Source organism: Ostrea edulis, chromosome 2, assembly GCF_947568905.1.
Source record: "Ostrea edulis chromosome 2, xbOstEdul1.1, whole genome shotgun sequence".
NCBI classification, from domain to species: Eukaryota; Metazoa; Mollusca; class Bivalvia; order Ostreida; family Ostreidae; genus Ostrea; species Ostrea edulis.
Genome location: NC_079165.1, coordinates 6496185 through 6519150, shown reverse-complemented (window position 1 = coordinate 6519150; position 22966 = coordinate 6496185). Strand labels below are relative to the sequence as shown.

The 22966-nt window shown below is 36.5% G+C and overlaps 1 protein-coding gene across 5 annotated transcripts in view; it reads left to right on the top strand.

The window, feature by feature from the left end:
* LOC125678475 (protein mono-ADP-ribosyltransferase PARP15-like) overlaps positions 1-22966 on the top strand; it is a 63338-nt gene that overhangs the window by 968 nt on the left and 39404 nt on the right. For 4 of the 5 annotated variants that reach the window (XM_048916953.2, XM_048916951.2, XM_048916947.2 and 1 more), the window contains exons 2-6: positions 1242-1411; positions 3968-4195; positions 4498-4710; positions 7251-7293; positions 7434-7510. In XM_048916953.2, coding sequence (XP_048772910.2) covers positions 4055-4195; positions 4498-4710; positions 7251-7293; positions 7434-7510 — 474 coding nt within the window. In that variant the 5' untranslated portion in view covers positions 1242-1411; positions 3968-4054. The remainder of the gene's footprint in view (positions 1-1241; positions 1412-3967; positions 4196-4497; positions 4711-7250; positions 7294-7433; positions 7511-22966) is intronic. The other variant, XM_056157477.1, reaches the window with a different exon arrangement.

Sequence of the window (22966 nt, the reverse complement as noted above, 5' to 3'; positions counted from 1 at the left end):
GAGTGTAGCGGTCAGCCAGATTTGATTGCCGGTGACCAGTTAGCTCAGTTGGTAGAGCACCTGACTAGAGATTCAGGGGGCCCGGGTTTGAATCCTGGTCTGGTCCATTTCATTTTCTCCCTTCCTGTTGCATGTGAAATTCCAAACCCATAAGAATTTACAAAATTATTTTCTAAAGTGTTTTATTATGCCAACTCACCAAGAGTAATCAGACTGATTTTACATTCGTTTTACGATTTGTTGTTGTTGTTTTCTACTGCATCTTGGTATGGTAAATCTTACTGATAACAATATCCCAATTGTCTACTTAGTACTACATGTACATAAATTATGATGTTACATTAAAGTGATATTTGACTTGATGTTAATGATTTGAAATTCAAAAGGACTTAAAATTTGATTGAATGGACATTATGATGCTGATTAAATTACTGTATAAACTGGAACTTATTATATAAAGCAGTTATTTTTGAGGCACAGATACTTTATCGCGATAAATATCTCTCTCTCGCAAATGATGTGTAAGCATGGTGAACTTGCATACTTGCAGAGAGGCAGTTACACACTTGAACAAGGTAGAAATGCATGATAAGTACTCAAAGCTATGGTTGCAGCTCCTGCTACATGCAAATTTAGGCAATTTGGTCATTTTTACTTATTGCAATATTAGAATTTTAAAAAAAAATGAGCTTTGGTTAAACTTTTAAATGATACCATTTAATGATAGTTAAAATACAGTGAGGCCTTATTAATCTTCACACTCATATATGATCCATGATAATCAATCCAAGCAAAATTGTCCAATAAAATTGAAATATCCAGAAAGCTGAATCACACATAAAATAAATCTCCATATTTAAAGCAAATAATACGTTGACATCATTTATTTATTATAATAATTTAGGAGGCATTTTACAGTCAATCAAGACATCCAAAGAGTTCCGTATGGACTTCATTCACCCCTTTGTTCTCCATTATGACTTTCATTTAAACACTTGACGTATGGATGACAGCTTGTGTGATCTCTTTCCTTTTCCCTCTTGTTTACAATGCATCTTCCCAAATCAAGGATTTCTGATCAGCTCCGCTCGGATCACAAACACTTGACTTGGGAAGATGGGTTGATGATATGACTCATTCAACTCAGGGAATCTGTGGGTCCTAGATAAAAAAATAAATATCAGGATAATAGATTGATATATTTTATTTGGTTAAATACTCTTTACATTGTTTTTTGACAGTTAATGCACCTACATCAAAACCAGCTCCATTGCATCATGCACCATCAAGTCTTAACTTGACACCAAATCAGGCAGCACCAAGCTCCACAGGAAATCAAACTTCACGTCAATGGGTAAATGTTGGAGGGATCAGTGTAACTGTGGTTCATGGGCAGCTTACTGATGAACAGGTAGGTGGGATCAGTCGTCAGTGTAACTGTGGTTCATGGACAGCTTACTGATGAACAGGTAGGTGGGATTGGGATCGGTGTAACTGTGGTTCATGGGCAGCTTACTGATGAACAGGTAGGTGGGATTGGGATCAGTGTAACAGTGGTTCATGGGCAGCTTACTGATGAACAGGTAGGTGGGATTGGGATCAGTGTAACTTTGGTTCATGGACAGCTTACTGATGAACAGGTAGGTGGGATTGGGATCAGTGTAACTGTGGTTCATGGGCAGCTTACTGATGAACAGGTAGGTGGGATTGGGATCGGTGTAACTGTGGTTCATGGGCAGCTTACTGATGAACAGGTAGGTGGGATTGGGATCAGTGTAACTGTGGTACATGGGCAGCTTACTGATGAACAGGTAGGTGGGGTTGGGATCAGTCGTCAGTGTAACAGTGGTTCATGGGCAGCTTACTGATGAACAGGTAGGTGGGATTGGGATCAGTCGTCAGTGTAACTGTGGTACATGGGCAGCTTACTGATGAACAGGTAGGTGGGATTGGGATCAGTCGTCAGTGTAACTGTGGTTCATGGGCAGCTTACTGATGAACAGGTAGGTGGAATTGGGATCAGTCGTCAGTGTAACTGTGGTACATGGGCAGCTTACTGATGAACAGGTAGGTGGGATTGGGATCAGTGTAACTGTGGTTCATGGGCAGCTTACTGATGAACAGGTAGGTGGGGTTGGGATCAGTCGTCAGTGTAACAGTGGTTCATGGGCAGCTTACTGATGAACAGGTAGGTGGGATTGGGATCAGTCGTCAGTGTAACTGTGGTACATGGGCAGCTTACTGATGAACAGGTAGGTGGGGTTGGGATCAGTCGTCAGTGTAACTGTGGTTCATGGGCAGCTTACTGATGAACAGGTAGGTGGGGTTGGGATCAGTCGTCAGTGTAACTGTGGTTCATGGACAGCTTACTGATGAACAGGTAGGTGGGATTGGGATCAGTGTAACTGTGGTTCATGGGCAGCTTACTGATGAACAGGTAGGTGGGGTTGGGATCAGTCGTCAGTGTAATTGTGGTACATGGGCAGCTTACTGATGAACAGGTAGGTGGGATTGGGATCAGTGTGACTGTGGTTCATGGGCAGCTTACTGATGAACAGGTAGGTGGGATTGAGATCAGTCGTCAGTGTAACTGGTTCATGGGCAGCTTACTGATGAACAGGTAGGTGGGATTGGGATCAGTCGTCAGTGTAACTGTGGTACATGGGCAGCTTACTGATGAACAGGTAGGTGGGATTGGGATCAGTCGTCAGTGTAACTGTGGTACATGGGCAGCTTACTGAAGAACAGGTAGGTGGGATTCTGATGATGTTTTTATTTTATTATGCATATTAGTAAGCAATAAACATACCTGTGATTAGATTAGGTATGATAAGTTCTGAACAGGCAGAGTAGTGATGCTGGTGGATCTGTATATATAGGTAGGGCAGGTTCTGATGCTGGAAAGGTATGTGTCTATAAATGGCTCTGATGATGCACAGCTTAGTTAAGGTTACCTGAATACTGAAACTAAAATAACATTGACACTTATAGCGTCGGAAACCCACGGTTGATTACACTTTGTTCCTGCACTTATAGATATGCCACCAAAATTCATTCAGCATCCAGACATTATCTAGGAAGAAGTGGGGAATCCTTGAATTTCATTCCTTTTTGTGTCACATGATTGATATATCGGTCACATGACTTGATATAATTTGAATTACCTGTACCAAATTTTGTCTCTGCACAAGTGCAAAAATACCATTTAATCAAAACCAAACTTGATGATGGAGATCAAATAGTGAAGATAAAGAACATGCAGTCATCAATATGATATATCCTATAAAGAATACAAAATTATTAGAAGGGCAATCATAGATCCCCTGGACATACCAGAGGTGGGATCACGTGTCTAGGGGGAGTAAGCATTCCATGTTGATTGGTCAATCCATAGTCAAAATCAGTATGTAAAGAACGGCCTACCATTTGGTATAAAACACATCAAACAGCATTTAATCTAATGACATTTGTGTTTGCAAATAGATCATTACAATGGCCATAGAATTTTAAATGTGGAGTTTAAACAAGGCTGTTCAAACCCCTGTAACATTGACTTATTTGTCAGTAGCCTATCTCCATTTTAAAAAACGCAGAATGTGTTTTTGTGTCTCAGATTGGTTGAGTATCATAAACACCATATACAGGTGATAATTGAATATTGCTACATAAATATGGGAAAGTTGACGATGGAGAAGCCATCTTATTTGTTACAAAGTTGAGTTTTGAGTTAATATCTATGTTAATATGAGGCATAATATATATTAGACTCTGTGGGGTCTTTTTATTTTAGTTAACTCGAACATGTCAATATATCAAATTGACATATAAAGCTTAATCAGATTATAACATAAAAAGTCTTTGGATGCATGGTCAGAAAAATTCATGGCATGCATGGTTAATATTTTGCTGAAAATATTGACCATGTATATGATTAGTTTACAATATTATGAGTATACTTAATTACTAGGTTGATGTTTATGTGAATGGAGTGCCCCCAGACTTTGACCTGAGCAGAATTCCTAGCAGCAAGTTAAGGGATGCAGCTGGGCCAGCCATGGAAGCAGAGTGCAAGAAAAGATTTCCTAAAGGCCTTAAAGTCGGGGTGATTGCTGACACTGGGGGCTATAACGCGAAATGCCAGAGAGTGTATCATGTGACCCTTACCAAGAGTCATAGTGATGGCAGTCAAAACCAGGTAAAGATAGATTGCACCTGTACAGGTAAATACAGGTATAAATCGGTGCTTCACTTTAAGGTTTAATCAAATGACTGCATTTACATTAATGTTGTTTATTAAAAAAGTGTCCTTGGAGTGAATTCAATGTTAACCATGATCACTGGTCCATTTCTGGAACTACAACAGGGAATAAAGTTTTATGCTAGCAGTGTTCCAAACTTACTGGTCTGTAAGTCTGTCTGAACCCAGGTGAGCGCTGTGGCCCAGGTTCATTCTATTCTAAACTTCCTGGTTTATTTCATTCTCTGAATATTCCACAGACTGTATGTACATCAGTAAAGAACTGCCTGGAGAGAGCTAACCAGAACAGCTTCAGCTCCATTGCTTTTCCTGATCTAGGGTCTGCACTTAGTTACCCTCCCAGAATCCTCGCTGATCTCATGTTCACAGCCATGGAGGAGTTCAGCAAAGGAAAGACAAACCCCAATCTTAGCAGAGTTGTCTTCTCCATCTTTAAAAAACAAGTTTATAAGGTAATGACAACATTACTGTATTGAAATGTATTCTCACGCTGTCAGAGTTTATATAAGATCACCAAAGATAAATTTGGTGTCATGACAGAAAAACTGATAAAAACAGCTTGTTTTAGTATGGCTTGTTATTCAGCTTAAGACTTGGTTAAAGAGACACTACAGCTCATTTTCCACATTTTAATAAAGTGTTTTTTAAAACATGTATTGATAAAATGTTAAAATTCATATCGATACTGACAATTTTGAACAATTGGGATGCATCAATTTACCCTCAACTGCGCTTTGAAGATCGTTCGGAATTCAAAGGTTTCTTCATTCTGACTCGGACTTTTGAATGCTTATTTACATCACGTGGTTTTGAATGACAGCAAAGGTGTTGTGTAGGAAATTATTTAAATTCCCCTTCAAGGGGGTCCACACTCACCTTTCAAGTATAAGAGTATTCCCTGCTCCTTAAAATAAGTAATTATATAAATCATTATTTCAACAGAAATCCTTCCATTGACCGATGTTTTTTACAACTAACACGTGTCGTGTTCAGATAAAAATAGCACTTACTTTTAAAAGTAGTGTCTTCGCAGCTAGTCTCAATGGCAGATTTAGGGGGGGGGGGGGCGGCAGGATCCCCCCTCCCTTTTTACGCCACAGATTGTGAATGAAAATCCAAATTTTGCACCAGAATGGCCGATTACTGTGGCTAATCTTTTGACTTTCACACCCCCTCCGGAAATCCTAGATCTGCCACTGAGTTACATGGGTTTCTCCGAGCTCTTTGTTTTCCAACGGTCAAACTGATACCAAGGTAAATTTTATTTCACGTATGAGTTTTATCTCATTCTATTTTCACCTCTTTTCTCACAGAATCTGTCAAAATTCTAGATCTATCAACTGCACTTTCTCTCACTGGACGACATGCTACACTGTTTACTGTCTATGCGCATGCGTCTGAAGACTGAAAGGAGGAGACTCGATATTTTTTGTATAGGCCATCAAAAAGTATTAATTTTTACGTTAAAATGATAATTTTTAACTTTAGATGAGTGTTATTTTCGCAAAGTTCATACTTTCAACAATGCAACAAAAATTGAGAAAGCGCTAGGAAAATTGTCATTTCATGATTTTTCCGCAAAATGAGCTGTAGTGTCTCTTTAAGCTTTTCAAATTTGGTATGAAGCATCTTTGAGACAAGGGGGACATCATCATCGCTATAGCTACGCTTATTGAGTGCAGGAGTACATACCCTACCTCAAACTGTCTGTATGATCAACAAAACCCTAAAGCATCAATCGCAAAAAGAACTGTGAAGGGAAAAACCAATATGCACATCCGACACAATAACTTTTCTTGTAATTAATGGGATTCATATGTTATTAAAATTATTCTGTCAGATTATGAAGACATTCTATTTTATCATACAATTTGGACAGGTTCATATGACATGGACTTTGAAATCATTAATGTACCCCCCCCCCCCCCCTCTCTCTCTCTCATTTTCAAATATTTTAGAATAAGTTATATATTTGCCAAACTGCATTGTTTTTAGATGTTTTTAACACTAATTAGCACAACAAATGCGTTTCTAAACTGCATCGAAGCTATTTTGAAAATTACAAAATATTGATTGACTTAGGACAGAGAACATCGTTGTTTGGAATTTTTTACAATAGGTGTAGCAGAGTTTAAAAAAACATGTATAACATCCTTGATAAACTAGTGTTAGAATATTTTTAAAATGCAGTTTGACCAATGGCTATTTTATTTAAAAGTACACCATGTACTTTAACTTAAAAAAAAAGGGGGGGGTGGCTATGAACGTTTCGTTTATGTCCCAGTAATCTCGCACTTGCTCGCGAGACTTGTGCATTTTCTTACCAATAACGCACAAGAGTCATCAAAGCGCGATAACTCTAATGTGCTGGTAATGAGAAGTATTGGCAATCCTCAGATTATTTCACTACTACAGCATTTCTTGATATTATACGTAAGCATGGAATAGAAATTCAAGGCATTGACACCATGACCCTGGCACAAGGTTGAAGACTCAAGATGGGTTCAAAGTTTACAAAGGATTATAATTTCTTTCAAAATCTTCGTTAGGTCAATATATCAAATCTTATTATTTTTTTTAGTGCAGGTTCAAATTTTATGCATACCTTGGCCCTCAGGGTCAGGAAGGTGTCACAAGAAAGTTTGAAGAATATTGATAGGCCAGGGCCTATATAATATTTAAACAATAAATCTTCTCAAAAACTACAATAGTAAAATTATGGTAAAAAAAATTCATATTGATATGCATTCTCATTGTACATTGTAGATTTGTTCACATCATGATTCTTGGGTTTGTGGAGAGGGGTGGGGGGGGGGGGGGTTAATTGGGATTTAATGTTTTATGTGGGAAATACAGTAGGTCAGGTGAACAATGTGGCCCAAGGGCCTCTTGTTTCATGAATTCAAAGGGAAAGAAGAAATGTATGCATTGATATAAAGTAGATCCCTATACTTAACTGCTGATATTACAAAATTCTCTTTATGTTTCAAAGGAATTTATTCACAAAGCCAGGGACCTATCCATTAAAAATTCAGGTATTAAATTTTTCTAAAACAATTTTAACATAAATGATTATTGTATATTTTGAAAATTACGACTAAGACGTTTTATTTTGATCATCATGACATTGTTTACTTTAATGATTGATGATTTTAAAATGTACTTTTCACTTCAGTTGTCACAAAAAAGACACAGTGTAGGTTAGGCAGGATAGAAGTGTGTCTGAAGGTTGGGAAGTTGATCGAGCAGCAGGTAATTTAGATTTTTGTGTATTTAGCTTACCTCAGCCTTTTAGACACTCATTCTTGTGAAATGTACGCTTGTATATAGTTAAATGTAGTGTTTTTAGCTCACCTGAGCTGAAAGTTTAAGTGAGCTTTTCTGATCGCCTGTTGTCCTCCATCTGTCCGTCTGTCTGTAAATTTTTTTTACATTTTCAACTTCTTCTCCAGAACCACTGGGCTAATTTCAACCGAACTTGGCAAAAAGCCTCCTTAGGTGTAGGTCTTTCAAATTTGTGACCATGCCCACTTCAAACGGCATATAATCACAAAAATAGGATGGGGTATTAAATAATTTTCTTCTCAAGAACCACTGGGCCAGAAGAGCTGAAATTTACATGAAAGCTTCCTGATATTAGTGCATATTCAAGTTTGTTAAAACCATGACCCCCAGGGGTAGGTTGGGGCCACAATAAGGGATAAAAAATTTACACGCAAATATAAAGGTAAAATCTTTGAAAATCTTCTTCTCAAGAACCATGGGGCCAGAAAAGTATAAAATTTAAATGAAAGCTTCCTTACATACTAGTAGTTCAGATTCAAGTTTGTTAAAATCATGACCCCCGGGGTTAGGATGGGATCACAATAGGGGATCAAAGTTTTACATACAAATATGTAGGGAAATTCTTTTCAAAAACTACGGGGCAAGGAAAGTACAAATTTACATGAAAACTTCCTGACATAGTGCAGATTCAAGTTTGATCAAATCATGGCCCCGCGTGGGTAAGATGTCCCATGAATAGAGGATCAAAGTTTTACATACAAATATATAGGTAAAATCTTTAAAAATCTTCTTCTTAAGAACCACTCGGCCAGAAAAATTTACATTTACGTGTAAGCTTCCTGACATAGTACAGATTTACGTTTGTTGAAATCATGGCCCCCAGGGGGGTAGGGTGGGGCCACAATAGGAGATCAAAGTTTTGCATATAAATATATAGGGAAATATCATTAAAACTCTTTTTCTTAAGAATCACTGGGCCACTAAGTTTACATTTACATGAAAGCTTCATGACATATAGTGCAGATTCAAGTTTGTTAAAATCATGACCCCCGGGAGAAGAGTGGGGCCACAATATGGGATCGAAGTTTTGCATACAAATATATAGAGAAAATCTTTAAAAATCTTTTTCTCAAAAACCATTGGGCCAGAAAAGTTTACATTTACATGAAAGCTTCCTGACATAGTGCAGATTCAAGTTTGTAAAAATCATAGTCCCCTGGAGTAGGTTGGGGCCACAATAGAGATCAAAGTTTTACATGCGAATATGTAGGGGAAATCTTTAAATATGGGCTAAGGTGACTCAGGTGAGCGATGTGGCCCATGTGCCTCTTGTTATAGCTACATGTAAGTCTTTTTATTGTGTTTGGTCATCACTATTCCCCTGTTTTATAAGAAAAAAAATTGCTGTGCATGTGGCTTTTCGAAAAGTGAACCAAAGAACACACACACATATGTATATATATTATTATGTCTGCCTTGGAGATCATAAACTAAAAACAGACTTAGCTAAGAATTTCTAGTTAAATGTATATGTAGTTTATTTTTAATTTATAGAAATATGCGTAATTTATTGAAATATTGAATCCTACTTGAAATTCTGCACGGAAATACTGTACATGTGTTATATCTGGTATGATATATGAAGGACAAGTTAGCATAGATCTGATTCAGCGCTTTCTAAATGTGCTTTATAAAGATGTATGATATGTATACAAGACATTTAGCAATGTACTTGATTTAGCTGTAGCTGCTTTCTATGAAAAGCGCTAAATAGATTAAACAGCCAAATGTAACATTTTACAGTATTGAAAAGTTTTAAAATGCCCTGGTACATGTATATAAAATTGTGAAATTTTCTACTTAAATGATTCTCAGTTTCTAGTGACTAAGCCTGATTTCAATGATACAGACAGCAATGCTCTCCTAGAAAATATCTTGGAACTTCTTATTGATTTCTTCTCCAGAACTGAACTAGAACAGATCTACTATATTGATATTTGATACATTTATTTTTACAGGTTGATGTCATAGTGTGCAGCGGACCTCAAGACCTGCAACTGAAAAATGGAGGAATGGCCGAAGCATTGCTGAAGGCGGCGGGATCTGGCATTCAGACAGAGTGTGATAAAAAATACCCCCAAGGAATTAATTATGGAGAAATTGCCATTACTGATGGATATGACTTGCCATGTAAATTTGTGTATCATGGAGCCATTCCTAAGTGGGCCTCCACTTGCACCCCCACACCTAAACAGGTACCTTTGAGTACATGCCATTGTAAATAATTACCGCACGCCTCCATTGCTTTTATGCCTCTATAATACAGATATACCAAAACATTTATTCTTTTGATCTATCATCTGCTCTCTTTCTAATTGTCTCCCACTGCAACGCGGAAGGGGACATAGAAATACCGCTGTCCATATGTCCATCCGTCCCACTTGACTTTGTGGACGCAACTCCCCTGAAACCGCACAACGGATTTTGTTAAAATTTTATAGGATTGTTAGTCACCATATGTAGTTAATCTTGTTGTGCAACCATTTTAATTTGACAAATTTTACAGGAGTTATGGGACTTTGTTGAATTTGTACATGCGACGCTTTAGGAACATTTTGTGGATGCAACTTTTCAGAGACCGCTGTAGGAATTTTGTTCAAATTGTGCAGGATTTTTAGTCACAATATGTAACTGATCATACTCCACTGCAATTTTGTTTCTACAAATGTTACAGGAGTTATGGGACTTTTCTCCTTCAACCTTTTTTGCGGTGGTGGGGGACATATGGCTACGCATAGCAATCTTGTTCTGATTTGTTTGATTTTTTTTCAATATTATATTCTGAACTATATATGCACTATATCCTATCTCCTTCTCAGATTTTGAAAGAATTTGTGACAAACTGCTTAGAGGAAGCGAATAAACACAAGATGACAAAGACCCTGGCTATGCCTACCCTCGGGACTGGGTCGCTGGAATACCCTCCTGATGAGGTGGCTGAGGTCATGGCGGAATGCATCGAAGACTTCGACAAGAAATATCCTAAAACTGAACTCGCTAGGATCACCATTGTAGCTTACAACTTGGACAAGAAGTGGCAAACTGTTCAAAAGGTGGTTTTTAAAATTGATTTTACAACTATTATCAGAATCTCCATGTCATGACTATCAACTTCCAAACATTAATGTTTGATTGAAAGTGTTAAACTGTAAACTAGTTATGCAACTTGTTTATGTGGATGTTCGTTTGTATTTTTAGCTCACCTGAGCTTTTCTGATCGCCTGTTGTCCGTTGTCTGTCCGTCTGTAAAATTTTATATTTTCGACTTTTTCTCCAGAACCACTGTGCCAATTTCAACCAAACTTGGAAAAATTCATCCTTGGGTAAACAACTTTCAAGCTTTTTCAAATGAAGAACCATGGTCCTTCACAGGGGAGATAATCACAAAAATGCAAAAATAGGGTGGGGTCATTTAAAAATATTTTTCTCAAGAACCACTTGGCGAGAAGAGCTTGCATTTACATGAAGCTTTGTGACATAGTGCAAATTCAAGTTTGTAAAAACCATGACCCCCCAGGGATAGGATGGGGTCACAATAGGGGATCAAAGTTTTACATACAAATATATAAGGAAAATCTTTAGAAATCTTCTTCTCAAGAACCACTGGACCAGAAGAGCTGAAAGTTTTACATACAAATATATAGAGAGAAAATCTTTAAAAATCTTCTTCTCAAGAACCACTGGGCTAGGAAAGTACAAATTTACATGAAAGCTTCCTGACATAGTGCAGATTCAAGTTTGTAAAAATCATGGTCCTTAGAGGTAGGTTGGGGCCACAATAGGGATCAAAGTTTTACATGCGAATATATTGGGGAAAATCTTTAAATATGGGCCAAGGTGATTCAGGTGAGCGATGTGGCCCATAGGCCTCTTGTTCTAATTACAGGCATTTTTATCTGCACTGAAAGTGACCAATCCTACTCTGATATCACAGGGACCAACATCTTCAGGTACAGTTGTATGTTGTTGTTTTACTCTGATATCACAGACACCAGTGTATTGTTTTACTCTGATATCACAGGGACCAGTGTGTTATTTTACTCTGATATCACAGGCACCAGTGTGTTGTTTTACTCTGATATCACAGGGACCAGTGTGTTGTTTTACTCTGATATCACAGGCACCAGTGTGTTGTTTTACTCTGATATCACAGGGACCAGTGTGTTGTTTTACTCTGATATCACAGGGACCAGTATGTTGTTTTACTCTGATATCACAGGGACCAGTGTGTTGTTTTACTCTGATATCACAGGTACCAGTGCTTTTTTTTTTTACTTTACTCTGTTATCACAGGGACCAGTGTGTTGTTTTGCTGTACTCTGATATCACAGAGACCAGTGTGTTGTTTTACTCTGATATCACAGGGATCAGTGTGTTGTTTTACTCTGATATCACAGGGATCAGTGTGTTGTTTTACTCTGATATCACAGGGATCAGTATGTTGTTTTACTCTGATATCACAGGGATCAGTATGTTGTTTTTCTCTAATATCACAGGGATCAGTATGTTGTTTTACTCTGATATCGCAGGGATCAGTGTGTTGTTTTACTCTGATATCACAGGGATCAGTGTGTTGTTTTACTTTACTCTGTTATCACAGGGACCAGTGTGTTGTTTTACTCTGATATCACAGGGACCAGTGTGTTGTTTTACTCTGATATCACAGGGACCAGTGTGTTGTTTTACTCTGATATCACAGAGACCAGTGTGTTGTTTTACTCTGATATCACAGGGACCAGTGTGTTGTTTTACTCTGATATCACAGGGACCAGTGTGTTGTTTTACTCTGATATCACAGGGATCAGTGTGTTGTTTTACTCTGATATCACAGGGATCAGTGTGTTGTTTTACTCTGATATCACAGGCACCAGTGTATTGTTTTACTCTGATATCACAGGGACCAGTGTGTTGTTTTACTCTGATATCACAGGGACCAGTGTGTTGTTTTACTCTGATATCACAGGGATCAGTGTGTTGTTGTACTCTGATATCACAGGGACCAGTATGTTGTTTTACTCTGATATCACAGGGACCAGTATGTTGTTTTACTCTGATATCACAGGGATCAGTGTGTTGTTTTACTCTGATATCACAGGGACCAGTATGTTGTTTTACTCTGATATCACAGGGGCTGACATCTTCAGGTGTGTTATTTGTGCTGTGAAGCTCAGTGAATTCTGTCCATATGATGTAGATACTTTAATTTACTGACAAATTAATTTCATATTTTACCTAGAAATTTATATCAAAATAAACCTTAGGGATACATGCGAGGGCATATGTTGGACTACATAGTACAGATGTTGTGATTCAAAGGCTGACCAAGAGTATTAGATGTAAATATTTAAAGAAGACATGCAGTATTTTTGTGATATTAGATTGTTATGCTTTGAGAATAATTTGTAGGTCCTTGTGATTGTGTTGTAGAGCACTTTTCTCGGATAGTAAGGACTTTTTATTGACAGTATAAAGCTGTTCACTGATTGCAGGGAGTTGTGCTTTAATTGTGGAGAGTTGTACTTTTATAGTAAAGAATTGGTGCTCTCTGATGATAGAGAATTGTTGTTTTTTGATTGTAGAGAAGTTTTCTTCTCTAATTTCAGAGTTATTTTTCCCTGATGGTAGAGAGTTATTGTTCTTTGATTGCAGAGAAATTTGTTGTTCTCTGATAGTAAAGATCTGTTGCTCTCTGATAGTAAAGATCTGTTGTTCTCTGATAGTAAAGATCTGTTGTTCTCTGATAGTAAAGATCTGTTGTTCTCTGATTGTAGAGAATTGGTTTTCTCTGAGATTGTAGAGAATTGGTTTTCTCTGAGATTGTAGAGAATTGGTTTTCTCTGAGATTGTAGAGAATTGGTTTTCTCTGAGATTGTAGAGAATTGGTTTTCTCTTATTGTAGAGAATTGTTGTTTTCTGATAGTTATGGGAATTGTTCTCAGATTGTAGAGAATTGTTGTTAGCTGTTGTTCTCTAATTACGAATGATATAAAACATCAAAACATTTCTCGTTGTCTAATGTTTTTTCTCCCAATGGTATTAAAATAATATCAATACAATTTCCACACACATTTTGCGTCTTTGAAAGGATAGGCACACATTCTATTTGTCTGATAATCAAAGCACCTGCTTGTGAAGATGCTTAACTAGACTTTAAAATTTCTTACTGACAGGAAACAACAGTGATCCCTATCAAATGTCAGTTTAAGTTTTTAAAATTATCCTGACTTTTAGGCCTGTGGATGTAAGTCACTTAAGATCTAAGGTGAGGATTAGTTACATGTAACAGCTTCATTATCACACACCTTTGGCAATTGACACCCTGAAATGGACATTTGTTTTGAAAACAGGGTGGCAGAAGGTGGTATGTTTGCACACCCCCCCCCCCCCCCAAATTATATTACTGATTTCATTATACTTGAAATTAATCACAATATGTAAATTCATTTAAGAATCATTTGTTATAATAATTAATAATTTTCTTATGCAGCTTCCAGCTTGCCCTCAAAGAAAGTAAATTCCAAACAATATTTTCAAGATCTCTATGCTGCCACACCAGTGTCTCCTTCGTACTGGACCAAATATACATCCAACAAAACGCTGGCAATCTGGAACACTTCTGTCTCGCAGAGCGCGTTTCATGTCGTGGATATGAAAATTGCCAACCCTGTAATATACAAAGCTATAGAAGATTTAGCCCTGAGAACATGGCAGCCCCAGTTTGTGGGGAAAGGCGTGGATTCTGTTGGTCTAGATCAGTTAGGATATACAAAAATAAAAATTACAAAAATAGAGCGGCTGGAAAATCCACACCTTTTTGAGGTATATTGGAAGTATAGAGAAAAAATCTTTCTAAAAGCTGCTCAGAGCGGTGTTTTGAAACCACTTGGTCAAATTCCAGCAGTTAAAAAGGGGGATGTGTTGACGACTGCAACTGCTGATGCATCACTGCAGGTAGAGATTTACCCAGGTATTAATGAACACTACCTTTTTCATGGGACACAACCAGAATTAATTCAGAACATTCACACTCAGGGGTTGGATGGGAGAGTTGCGAACAGTCCTTTCTTCGGGAGAGGAGTTTATTGTGCGGAGAGTTCCACGAAGTCGGACCAGTATGCAGGTAGTAGTTTTGGGGGGGTATACTGGAATCACCTTGTCCATCTGTTTGTAGACATCATTTGTCCAGAGATATCTTTAGCACCAATGAACAGATTTCATTAAAACTTTATGTATATCTTATATGAATAATGAAGTTGTGCACCTGCTATTTTATTCAGGTATCTTAATATTCAAGGAAGTTATGGATATTTTTCTTCAATTTTGAGAGGGTGTTACATGTATCAGTTTCGGAGTATATTCTAAAACCAATGAACAGATTTGATTCAAACTTTGTGTATATATATTATGTACATGTATATAACAATCTAATTAAAATCAGATCTGCTCTAACCATTAAACTGAAGAAGGATCTGACAGCATTGATTTGAGGTCATATTATTGACCCCTGGCAGTCTCATGAATAATTCAATAAATATTTGATCTTTTTTTATTATTCTCCCATGCTTCTCTGTAATTATTGACATGATACCAAGTATGTTCCGATATAACAGCAAGGTTTTCATGTTAGCGAAAGCCGTCATTTGATTGGTCAAGTGGAAAAGGTGAAATAACATGACCTCAAACGCAATACTGTCGGATCCTTCTCCAGTGTAATGGTCAGAGAAGATCTGATTTTAGTTAGATTGTGTATATAATGAAGTTGCGATCCTGTAATTTTATTGAGATTCATTAGCATTCAAGGAAATTATGGATATTTCATTTTATGGGTGTTTTTTCAACTTCATTGACTTGGTAATTTTCTTTCAGATTTTGTAATGATCTATTCTTTCAAAGAGACTACTGCATTAGTTTAGGAGAGGGTATAATGGAATCATCAGTCTATTTGTCTGTCTGCCCGTCTGTCTATGGACGATTTTGTTAATAAAAGATGTGTTTTACTAGAATACAAACTACATGTAGCTGGATGATGCTGAATTACTTGTAGTAAACTTAATAACATTACATTGACATTTATTTTCTGTAATGTATCAGTGCGCTTTATTTGGTAATATGTTTCAGATCCTAAAACACAGAGGGATTTAAAGGAAAAGAAAATGCTACTAGTCAGAGCCTGCCTGGGAGAAATGTTTATTCGGACAGACACCGTAAACAAGTACGCATACACCAGGCCTCCCTGCCAAAGCTGTCATCAGGATCGCTGCATTGACGCCACACACAGCTCTCGTTTCTTTGACTCCATCGTAGTGGACGGAAATTGGAATTTTAGAGAATTCATTTTGTACGATAACAAGGCTTGTTACCCGGAGTACTTGATAACATACAAGAGAATATAAACTGGCCAGTATTTAAAATCTCTTATATCTGAAGAACGTAATGCATTTCATGTTGTCTGTGATTAATTTTTCATGCAATTGTCTGTGATGAATTTTTCATGTAATTGTCTTTGATGAATTTTTCATGTCCTTTGTGATGAATTTTTCATGTAATTGTCTGTGATGAAATTTTCATGTTGTCTGTGATGAAATTTTCATGTTGTCTGTGATGAAAAAGTTGTCTGTGATGAATTTTTCATGTTGTCTGTAATGGATTTGAAATGTTTGTGATGATTTTTTGTATTCTTTGTGGTGGAATTTTTTCTATTTTCTATGATGAATTTTTTATGTTCTCTGTAAGGAATTTTCATGTTTTTTATGATGAATTTTTTATTTTCTCAAACTTGAAGATGGATTTTTATACGCCTTTCATAGATGGTTCGTACATGCATTATGGTATGGCATCATGCAGGTGTCTTTTCATCCATCTGTCAGCACAATGTGGGCCTGATTGAAAACAGTACTTAAAAATCTTGAATGATCAATTTGGTACACAAATTTCCAATGATCAGAGAAAGAAAATTATTGCTCTTTTAGGTCAAAGGTCACAATCAAACTTGCATGGTTAATTTTATTTTAAGAACAAGACTAGGATAATCAAACTTAATACACATTTATCCATCATAGACCTGATTAATGATATGATGCAGTGTGTCTGTGTGTTCATCCATTTAGCACCTTGTGGGAAGGATTAAAAGATTAGTAGTAGGGGTAGGACAGTCCAATCACGGGTAATTATGAAGTAAACGCAGTAATTAGGCTAGGATCATCGAACTTCATCTACATGTTCCTGAGGTGTTGATGCCTTGTATCTTTTAAAAAGGAATAATTTTGTCTTTTCCAGCAGGAGTATGAGAGCAAATAGAAAAGATCTGGGCCCTGTTTTACAAAAAACTTACGACTAAGACTAAAGATGTAACATTCACGTAGTTCTAAAAGCTCGTCAACTTCATTCATTTTGTGAGATTATATATGTATATAAAATTACAAAATAATTTCTTATTCACAATATAAACAACATAAAGAAAAAAATTAAATTGCTGAAAAAGATTTTGGTCCAAGTCATTAGTTCTTTTGTAAAATGTGGCTCTGATTTTAATGAGGTTGTATTACATCATTGTTTTTTAAGGTGTACACATTTTTATCATGCACAATCAATTTATGATTTCAAAGAAAATTTCTAGAAAAATAAAAACTTTAAATTTGAAATATTTGTGATATAATTTGTAATGAAATAATATCTGTGATATAACAATTTTACATAAAACTTTTAGAATGCTTGTTATGTGATTTGTAATAAAGACTATAAAGAATATTTGTACACTCTAATATGATTTTTATTTCATATTCAGTCTAGTTTCAACATCCGTGTAAATGAATTTATTTGATGCTATGGGAATTGTAAACAAGGTCTGTCAACTCTCTCCCGTTAGTAACATATGCAACAAAAAGTCAACTCATACAAAAACTTGATTTTTAGCTCACCTCTATGGAGCGCCAAATTAACATAAACTCAAATAATTGAAGATATCTTCAATTATTTGAAGATATCATCAATTCAATTATTACTCTCTTTAATTGAATTAATGCGCGCATTAAATAATTTATTGCTCTCATCAAATGAATTAATGCGCGCTTCAATTCAATTATTGCTCTCATCAATTGAGTTAATGCGCGCATCAATTGAATTAATGAGAGCAATAATTGATTTAATGCGCGCATTAATTCAATTATTGCTCTCTTCAATTCAATTGATGTGCGCATTAATTCAATTAATGAGAGCAATAATAGATTTGATGCGCGCATTAATTCAATTATTGATCTCTTCAATTCATTTGATGAGAGCATCAATTTAGTAGAAATATTGCTCGCAATAATTAATTTAGAGCTCGGTATAAATAATTTGATGATCTCTTTAATTCAATTGAAAATATCTTTAAATCATTTACAGTGCTTTTGTATAAGGAATTAATGCGCGCATCAATTCTTTTAAAGAGAGCAACAATTCAATTAAAGATATCATTAATTCAATTGTGGATATGTTGAATTGAAGATATCTTTAATTATTTAGTTGCTCTCTCTAAAAGAATTATTGCTCTCTTCAAATGAATTAAAGATATCATTAATTCAATTGAAGAGAGCAATAATTGAATTAATGCGCGCATTAAATCCATTATTGCTCTCATCAAATGAATTAATGCGCGCATCAATTCAATTATTGCTCTCCTCAATTGATTTAATGCGCGCATTATATCAATTATTGCTCTCTTCAATTGAATTGTAGCGCGCATCAATTCAATTGTTGATATCATTAATTCATTTGAAGAGATCATTAATTCAATTAAAGCGCGCATCAAATCAGCTGAAGAATTAATGCTCTCATCAATTCAATTAATGCGCGCAATAATTCAGAATTGAAGATATCAATAATTATTTGAAGAGATCTTTAATTCAATTGTTGCGCGCATCAAATGAATTGATGATATCTTCAAATAATTGAAGATATCTTCAATTATTTGAGTTTATGTTAATTTGGTGCTCCATACACCTCAAGTAAACTATTCTGATCAAAATTTTTCTGTTGTTTGTTAATCATTGTTAATGTTTCACGTAATGGACTTCTTCTCAGAAACTGCTGGACCAATTTCAACTAAAGTTGGCACAAAGCATCCTTGGGTGAAGGGCCATACCCTCCTCAAAGGGGGAGATAATTGAGAATTTTTAAAAAAATTGGATGTTAATTTTTAAAACTCTTCACAAGTACAACAGGGTCATTTTCAACCAACTTGGTAAAAAGTAGTGAGTGAAGGGGATTCAAATTTGTTCCAGTAAAGGGCCAAACGGGAGATACATTGTAATTGATATTAATACATTATGAAAATTTTAATGTTACGTTTGCCAAATCTTGACAAGAAACCCATGGCCAATTTCAATCACACTTGACATAAAGCATCCTTTGGATAAGGGCTTTCAGGTATCTTCAAGTGAAGGGCCTTGTCGCTTTCCAATGGGAGATAATTAGGAAGAGTGAAAATAAGATAGGTTTTGTTAAAAATCATCTAGAATGAAAGAAAACAGAAGTGAGCTAGATCACATACCCCACACTCCAACATTGCTTGACAATGCCTCACATAATGAATGGTAATGCTATGCATTACTTCAAAAATAGGACAGATGGGCTCGAAATTCTAAGTTCAAAAGGGGCATAACTCCCAGAAAAATTATTGAATCAGAATTTCCTGGGAATATGCACATCTACGCAGTGTGTCCTCATTAACTACAAAGTTTCACAAAATTCTGTTGAACGGTCTTAGAGGAGTTCCGCCGACAAAAAAGGGACTGACGGACAAGTCAAAAACACATTATAACACCCTCCACAACTTCGTTGCATAGGGTATAATTACAGAACTTGGTAAGGGTCATCCTTATGTAGAATACAAGTATATTACAGTTTGTTTATAGCCCATGGACTTGGAATGAGGTCATAAAAAGGGTCGGAAATTTGGAATATGTAGAGAAACCCGGATGCACTACATGTATATATAAAATCTTTTCTTGAATAGCTAGATGCATCTCGTATGCAAGTGAAGCAGTCAGATGGGTTTGATCGCCTGTGGCCAGTTAGCTCTCGTTCAGTTGTTAGAGCACCTGACTAGAGATTCGGGGGGCCGAGGTGCGAATCCTGGTCTGGTCCGTTGCATTTTCTCCCTTCCTCTTTCATTTGGTGCCGTAAACTAGCCCCTGGAACTGACAGGTGAAAATGCCTGCCTTGGGATAAAGATCCTAGGTTGATGTGAAGACATTTATGGAGGGAGGAATATAGTGGTAAGCCGGGTTCGTTCACCAGTGGCCAGATAGCTGTTGGTAGAGCAACCGACTGTAGATTCAGTGGGCCCGGGTTTGAATCCTGGTCTGGTCTGTGGCATATTCTCCTTTCCGATTACACAAGTTCGAACCCTATCAGGATTAAATGTCTCTTGAAAATAGATCATCTATATGACACCCCTGATGAAGATTATAAGAATATCTCTGTAAATACTCGACCTTGACTTCTTTCTTAATGTATAATAAGGTGAAAAATAATCAAAAGATAATTTCAGTGCATTTAAATCCCCCCTCCCAGTTCAGGATTGAACTCCAATGGAATATAAACTTTCACAAGTTTTTCAAATCAATATAAAAGTATTTTAATACTATGTCTCGATAACAAACATATCTTTTATTGTTTTCGTGTGAATTACATATGAAGTTACCATTTGGGATCATCGAGAATTTTATCATCTGTGGAGCTAACTGAGGCACATGGTTGGTCATACTTCATTTACCTCTTTTTTTTTTAGTAAAAGAAATACGACTGACAGGATTTCCGACGATGTGGAGTTAACTGACTTAAGTAAGCATTGTGGCTCATGGACTTGCACATGTTCTTGTATATATATTCTTTCTTATGTGCCCACCTTTGGATGACAATACAGCGATGTGAGTGAGTGTATATTCATCCATTCAGGTTTTTGTTTCTATTGCCATTTTTCTGATCACATATCAAGTTGAAACTTAAGATCATATTGCTATTTTGATCCATTTTCGACCTCCCTTGCTGAAGTTGTGCCCCCTTTTCAAAATTTAATGTTATATGGAGGGAACATGATTTGTCTGTCTGGCTTCTTCCACAGTTTTCAACCATAGGGCCTTCTTATTTTATGGAATATTTGTATTGAAGATGTGCATGTGACAAAAGTTTTGAGTTCCTTAAATTTGAGAGAAAATTACAGGCTGTTGAATTTGAACAATAATTGTAAAATCTAGTTTCATGGTTGCTGACCTCTGTCTGTAGATTTTTATTGTGCGAGAGCTATTTAATTTAATTATTATAGAGTTTGTCTGATTTGCTGCATCTGTTTGCGAGAGATAATATCCACCTGCTCATCCAAATATACACTGTACATAGTCTGCATATAATGACATTCTGATCCTTCTCACAAAGACAATCAAAGGAATCTATCACTGTGGAATCATTAGAATTCGTGGTGACTCAATTTTTGTGGAATTTGTGGGTACGCCTCACCCACGAATTTACATTCTCAACGAATAAAGACAACTATTATTTGCTCGAGTTATCTTTCTTACAAATATATAAATCCACGAAATTACGTCCCCACGAACCAGTAAAAATTCAGCAATCCACGAACATTGGCCCCCACGAATTTAAATGATTCTACAGTAATGCATGTCAAGCATAACTGAATAGAATCTCTCTAAAACAGTCTGATATACGTCTCTAGTGTAAACAAATAAGTATCTTCATTCATAACATACTCTGTATGGAAGGTGAAGATAACGAACAGTGATCAATCTCATAACTCCTATGAAGGTGAAGATAACGAACAGTGATCAATCTCATAACTCCTACAAAGGTGATGATAACGAACAGTGATCAATCTCATAACTCCTATAAAGGTGAAGATAACGAACAGTGATCAATCTCACAACTCCTATAAAGGTGAAGATAACGAACAGTGATCAATCTCATAACTCCAAGAAGCAATACAAAATAGAGAGCAGGGCAAACACGGACCCCTGGACATACCAGAGTGGGATCAGGTGCATAGGAGGAGTAAGCATCCCGTCGACCTGTCACACCCGCCGTGAGACCTATATCTTAATCAGGTAAACGGAGTTATCTGTAATCAAAATCACTGTACCAAGAACAGCCCAACAATCGGTATGAAACACGTCAGACAGCATTTGACCCAATGATAGGTTGTATTGGCAAATTTGATCGTTATAATATAATGACCATATATCAAAACCTCTGGATTAAAGAAGTTAAAACTTCATTTTAAAATGACCTTGGATATCTATATCTTAATCTTTCAAAAAGTTCTGAATAAAAGTTAATAGCATTAATAAAACAAGAAATGAAAGACAAGTATCTTTATTATCAAAATCAAACTGCCAACCTTTAATCATAAAAATTAAAATTCTACAAAGAAATCAAAAGAATTGACAAACCCTGTGGCCAGAGCATAGCACTCCAAATCACACGGCCTCTCACCTCTGGTCAGTGCGAGTTTGAATCCCACTCGCGCCCGAAAGTGGGAAAGTTTCCCAGTTTACTTTCGGAAGGTCGGTGGTCTCTTCCCAGGTACATTATATCTGGGTTCTCTCTTCCACCAATAAAAACTGGGCGCCACCAGATAACTGAAAAATTGTTGAGTGTGGCGGAAAACAGCAAAACAATCAATCAATTATCAAAGTTGATAATGATATTACTGTAAGAAAGGTGAAAATAACAAATAGTGATATCTTAGAATAGAAGATTAAGAGATGGGCAAATACAGATAACTGGATGTACCAAAGGTGAAAACATTATTGATTGTCCCACTGGATCTAGCAACGTGCCCAAACCAGCGTAGCCTCTTCTCCCACAGGATAACGTCGAGGTCATCGATCCCAAGTCGTGCCAGTAGCTTGCTTGATCTGACACTAGCCAGGTCTTCTGGCTTTACCCTGCAAATCTGTCTGACCATGGATCTGTCATTTCGCTGTAGGCGAAGGAGGTCTGACTAAAACAAATGTCAGTCAGTCCGCCAGACTTTTAACCAGTCACAGACTAACGCAGGCCATGGCGGATTTAGAGGGGGGCCCCTAAAATTTTAAAATTTAAGGTAAATAGTGGTATCTTGTTTCGGAAAATGTACTAAACGATAAAAGAAGCAATAATTTCTTCCACTCCCGGAAAAATAAATGACAAAATCCTTTTGATTTCTTGAATTACTTTATTGGGAGAACTTAATTTTTTCCAAAAAACCCTTAAAATTTGGGTCATTCTATTAATTTCACCTTATTAAAATGATAGAAAATTGTACAAATGACTTAAAAGGAGAAATATTTCAAGCCTCATAAAATCTGTAAAATCCAGGAGCTTCGC